This window comes from Azolla caroliniana, unplaced genomic scaffold (genome assembly GCF_043228905.1).
Source record: "Azolla caroliniana isolate FFs.n. ecotype wild unplaced genomic scaffold, voAzoCaro1.0.p SCAF_5, whole genome shotgun sequence".
NCBI classification, from domain to species: Eukaryota; Viridiplantae; Streptophyta; class Polypodiopsida; order Salviniales; family Salviniaceae; genus Azolla; species Azolla caroliniana.
The window spans coordinates 22,575,186-22,581,343 of record NW_028230440.1 but is presented as its reverse complement, the minus strand read 5'-3'; the positions used below and the strand labels follow the sequence as shown (position 1 = coordinate 22,581,343).

Here is a 6,158-nt window from a genome sequence, read left to right as displayed (position 1 = left end):
GAGTTTAATCACTCTATGACAATTGCCATGTTATTATTGGCTCATTCTAAGGGCAAAACTGAAGACAAATTAAGTATAAATGACAACATGGAAAAGGAATTTATATATAGACAAGAACATGAGATACAAGGTTATGCCGAAGAATAGTACTGAACCAAAATGCTTTGGTAGCATTGGGATCTTCTCTATTTACACTCCTAGTCTTATGCATGGTTACCGCCCAAATATCATGGATGCTTGTCACTTGGTTATCATTCATATTTATCACTTAGTAATCATGCATACTTTTCATATAATAATGTGTAACTATCATATAATGTGCTATAACAAATGCATAATAATGCAATGGTCCGTTAATGGGTGGTTTCACCATGTTTGATAATCATCAAGTAACAATATTGCTCAACGTAACAAAGCTCAATGGGTGTTTTCAAGTAGCTCATGCATGATTCAATGCTTAATAACTAAGGTGCTTATTGAAGGGGTATGCTTATTAAAGTCTAAAGCCTTAGTTCAAGTGCCCTAAATTTTGTAATATTTTGTATTCTCATGACACCATCCTCCTCCTTCAACAATGAGTTCCATAAGTCGTGAATAATTACGAGTGTAATTATGTAGTGTAGAAGTAGATTGGAGAGGTGTGTGTTATGTGTGTATATGAGAGAAGAGAAGAGAGAAGAGAGACACAAGGTCGGAAAACAAAAAAACTTAAACTTGAAGGGGAGTGTAAAAGTGAGCAAAGGCATCCTAAGTTCATTGGGCAACATGATGGTACATTATAGTAACTTGGTTGACAGGGGATTTTTGAAATAACAACATGTTGGTGCAATGTGCAAGGCACAATCAAGTGGGGGAATGTATGTTGGTTATCATGGCAGGCCCTAGTTGACGAATACGAACATCAGGAGGAGGGCATGACATTGGTGATAAAGGCACAAGAGATCTCGTTTTCCACCGCCGACAATACCCATTCAACTCCTATTAATGCCAAAGCTCGAGTCATGTTGGAATTGGTTTGCCCAATAATAATTTCGATTCTCTGGAAACAACAGTGTAGGCGGGTCTTCTCCAATCAAACTGTGCATTAGGAGATGTGGATTGAAGTTGTAGCCACACGAATGAACCAATACAATGGCCTCACGGGCGGAACCGATGGAGCCAAAAGACAACGATTAGCCTTCATCCAACAATGATCGTCCTCTCCCTTTCTTAAGTTAGTGGGCCTCCATATAAGATGGAAGTAATCATGGAACTATTGCATCCCAACTCGGATTTGTATATAACATTCTCATTTGTAAAATTTTGTAACTAATGGAAGGAGTTTTTATTTTTTTTAAACGGGAGATTGCGATCTATGAGACAGGAGAGAGAGAGAGAGAGAGAGAGAGAGATTACTACCAAGGTTTCGTAGCCACATGTTAGTTTTAAGTGTGTGCATTGCAAGGTGGATGGTGTGTGCAATGCTTTTGTACTTGATGGGAGGCATGGAGTCAAAGCATATCTAGGAAAGTTGAGGGGAGCACTAATGTGACAATTTTCTTTATTGGAGGAAGTAGAAACTCTCTCTATATAATATATATATATATATAGAGAGAGAGAGAGAACACATATATGCTCTTGTACCTACTAATGTGAATAATGAAGTCACCATTTCTTATGTTGTGGATTGAATCTATGTTATGATTTATCTCATAGTGAACTTGAGTGTCGTGGTATTTTGCTAATCTTGACATCTGTCTGTCTCCTATTTCATAGTCATGATCTACGATCATTAGGTCTCGAGGGATTACATTAAATTGGGGTTATCCTAAATCCAACAAAAAGTGCATAGTCATTTTGAAACTACCAATTTCGTATTATTCCCTTTGGTTTTCGCACTACAACCATGAAATATATGCAAAAGCAAAATTATACATCAATTAAACGAATATGTATGCACGCCGTGAGACAAATGCTCAATGAACTTGTATATCGTAAAATATTTAGATTAAGTGAACTCCTTTGTGCATTTGCCTTTTAGTGTATCTCGTGAAACAAGATGTGTTAGAACTATTCCAACTTGACCTACAACTTTGTGTGTATCGCTTATATAATTGTATGTTGATATTCTAATTTGGCCACCAATATTTTTAATAGTTGCACACCTCCATCAAATGTTTTCAAGTCTCATGCCCATTTCTATTTTTTCCTTGTTTTCATCATAATTTTGTGTTCCAACAAAAACATTCTGCTACTTGAATACTAAGATTATATATGGACCACAATCTATGAGGATGTGTGAAGTTTTCTGACCCAATTTGAGTGTTTTCAGTGAAAGTGGGCTCGTGACTGGTCTAGAATGGTCAAGTTATGATGTGTAGAACAGTCCATGATTATTTCTTGTCTGCATATTCAATCATTAAAGGGTCTTCTAGTGCAAGTACATGTAAGTTGCAAATGTTCAAGGACCACACGACACAACGATATTTTTGTGATGTTATAAGATTACCACTATGTTATACTTGCATTTATGGAGATATTTCCTAGTGTAGTTATTGCAATTGGTTCTCCAAAATATCTCAAGTATTTACCTACATGCACAAAGTTATCTATGTAACTTGAGGCCATGTGATTCTAAGTTGTAACAAAAATTCAAGTAATGTTAGAAGCATAAATTGCAAAACTTATACCATGAAATAAACAAAATGTGAACCACTTCCAATATTCCAATTTTACTCAAATAGTGTCTAAGATTCAACCTAGTCTTACTCCTTTCTAGAGTTGGACATGGAGCCTTATGAGTAGTGAATTGAATAGGTTGAATAAATATTACAAGTATTATTTACACTGAACTCCGATTATGACATTGGGTTGCCATGCTTACTTAACAATGGATAATTTAATTTGGTAAGCCCTAAGATGGTCCAAACAATAAACCAGGCCATGGTGAACAAGGATACACAATAGTCATCATTCATACAATTGTTTCGTTATAAATTCTAGCATTGTCAAATGGTAACAAAGAACATAGTTTTGCCTAAACCACCCTTAAAAAGTTGCAAGATTCATGTCAAAGCAGATAAGATTTTGAAGGTGCACTGACACACCATGTGAGGATGTTTGAAAATAAGGTAAAATGTTATGATAAAACATTGAGACAATTAGCCTAGTGCATCTATTATGATAAGGTTTCGTGAGCTATATACCATGAGCTATATATATATATATATATATAAGTTCTATCATCTTGGTAAAGTGGGCCATATTGAAGTAGGGCAAAGGTGTGTAGAAGCCACACAAGTCACCAAAAAGACTGACATACACCATGTTCAAAAGGTTGAGGGTAGGGACAAAAGGTACCTAGTGAAAGTCTAGACTCCGTATGTACATGAGATACATTGTATGATGATGTCGAAAAACATTATATGGACGGGGACAACTGGAAACATATGGTCCACCACCTGCCCTCCCCATCTGGGCCAAAAATAAATAAATTAGATGATGGCGGCTACTTTGCCAGGTAAGGATCTCCTTGTAATACTCTTAACTACTTTCCCAACAAGGGGGTCCTTGTAATACCTCGACTCAGACTCGTGAATGGAAAACCGACATGAAACAACTTGGCACACTCTAGTTAGTTAGTGAGTGCCCATATGGCCCTCAATGTGACGACCATATGCCCATGAGCCGATGTGTTGAGAGTCAATCGTCGAAGTGTTCCCCACCACCACCCCCCTCGGCCCCACCCAAATGGGGCTATCAAGACACTTAGCCCCCTCTCTAACTCACCACTTGTCCTCTATTCTTTTTTTTCTAACATTGGCAAACCACACTCATTATAAATTAAGGATCAACCCCCCTTCCTCTTCCTCTCACAACTCATAGGCTTTAAAATCTCATCCAAACCCCTTCCTCGGGTCTTCCTTGTGTGTTAATCTTCTGCAGTAGAGTTCCTTTTGTGTTAATCTTCGGCCGTAGGATCCTCCCAGCTCCTCGCTCTGAGGTCGATCCTAGGCCGTAGTGAGACGAAAGAATCTCTAATGGCACACCATATGGCCCTAATTCCTCCTCACTTCATCTTCATCACTTTCATAGCCTGCTTTCTACTCCATCACAGTGTCATTGCTTCCGCTCAATCCTTGCCCGGCAGCTGGACCTCCGCCCACGCCACCTTCTACGGCGGCGGCGACGCCGCCGGCACCATGGGCGGCGCTTGCGGCTACGGAGACCTCTACACCTCCGGCTACGGCACCGACACAGCCGCCCTCAGCACCGCCCTCTTCAATGCCGGCCTCAGCTGCGGCGCCTGCTTCGAGATCAAGTGCGACGCCGCCGCCGATCCCAAGTGGTGTGTTGGCGGCGGCGCCTCCAGCGTAGTGGTCACCGCCACCAACTTCTGCCCGCCCAACCCCGCCCAATCTAGCGATGCCGGCGGCTGGTGCAACCCTCCGCGAGAGCACTTCGACATGGCGCAGCCGGCGTTCGAGAAGATCGGGGTGTACAGCGGCGGCATCGTGCCGGTGGTCTACCGCCGCGTGGCCTGCGCCAAGAAGGGCGGCATCCGCTTCACCGTCAACGGCCACTCCTACTTCAACCTGGTGCTCATCACCAACGTGGGCGGCGCGGGAGACGTGACGGCAGTGTCCGTCAAGGGCTCCCGGACGGGGTGGATGGCCATGAGCCGGAACTGGGGCCAGAACTGGCAGAGCAACGCGCAGCTGGACGGGCAGAGCCTGTCGTTCGCGGTGACCACGAGCGACGGCAGGACGCTGACGTCGTACGACGCGGCGCCGGCGGGGTGGAGCTTCGGCCAGACGTTCGAGGGCGACCAATTCTGATTAAATGTCCGGGCACTTGCCCAATTATATGCACGGATAAGCTTTCTTCTGTCCGGGTCACCCATTTAAATGACCGGAGCTGAGGCTGGTTTTATATATATATATATATATATTGTATGTATATCAAACAAACAGCCCGCTTGCCCGGCTGGCCGGCACACATCACATTTGTAAACACACACCACCTCTTTCCCATTGATCGGAAAATAAGGACCCCAACGTCCCTCCTCCCAAAATGGGAAAGACGTTCCGCACCACTATTTCTCGATCCATGTACTTCTACCATTTCTCTATTCGTTTCTTCCCCTATCTAATTAATTAATTCGTCCTCTCTTTGGATTTGGTTTCGATTCTGATTCGCTGCTTCAATTGCTTGTCTCGTTGTTGCCTCTCCGTGTAGGAGTGTTATAATTTCAAGACTCAGTCACTTTGTAGACTCTATAGAGGAGAGGGAGGAAGAAGTGCACATAATTAAGTTATACTAATGTTTTGACCAAACCATGGTTAGCCAAAAGCCCTCCCCTTCCAACCTATATCTAGATTTAATTTTCCTCTTAGATCATAAATATATGTGTGCTTGACAAGATTACTTATCTTGGTGGCAATCAATGTTTATACATTTCCATTCATAACCTTGGGCACATGATCAAGGATACTCTATATCGTTTCTTCTATTAATACCATGTAATTAAGTAAAGCCAATATGCAATCGCATGTACATATCTTTGCATGTGATCATTACATAACCACTATATGATGGATGCATCATAGAGCAATAGAAGTTCTTCGAGCCTTTGAGTTTACATATTAATGAATGAAAGTAGAGAAAATGATGTCAAGGTCCCATCCTCTGCCTTCGTGATCCTTGCCTCGAAATGTGTCACCAACACATAGTTCATGCCTAGCACATGCACTTGTCAACATATGACATCATATGTCCAATAGCACAATCAGTTTTGGGGAGGGTTCTACGCTAACAATGTATCCAAGAAGGAAAAGTTTATTGAAGGAGTAATTGTAACATCATTCCAAAGGTATCTAAAGTACAAATCATTGTCGTTATGGAGGATCCTAGCACACGATTTTTAGCACTTATCGTGTTTTAGTTCCACATTCCCACAATCCAACTATAACTTTTCCCACCATTTTTTGCAAATTTTTTTGCAAAGAATATTAAGGAACAATTGTCTACATTTCGAAAACCTCGAAGAAATTGTATGATCAAAAGTTTGAATGTCACAAGCGACCCACGACTACTTTCTTAATGTCTCGAAAGTCCTTTTGAACACATTTGGATTATACACATCCTACCTTCTTTAATGCTCCCCTAGAGTAGATTGT

At 41.5% G+C, this 6,158-nt stretch overlaps 1 protein-coding gene across 1 annotated transcript; it reads left to right on the top strand.

Moving 5' to 3' along the window:
- Nucleotides 1-3,866: 3,866 nt before the first annotated feature.
- On the top strand, nucleotides 3,867-5,165 carry LOC147864478 (expansin-A10-like). Its single transcript, XM_087320338.1, has one exon. It carries the CDS (start codon nucleotides 4,020-4,022, stop codon nucleotides 4,815-4,817), a length of 798 nt encoding a protein of 265 aa, XP_087176464.1. The 5' UTR covers nucleotides 3,867-4,019; the 3' UTR covers nucleotides 4,818-5,165.
- The last annotated feature ends 993 nt before the right edge of the window (nucleotides 5,166-6,158 follow it).

What these genes read in the sequence shown, in the direction of transcription:
- LOC147864478 (XM_087320338.1), top strand. Translation starts at nt 4,020, where the DNA reads ATGGCACACCATATGGCCCTAATTCCTCCTCACTTCATCTTCATCACT.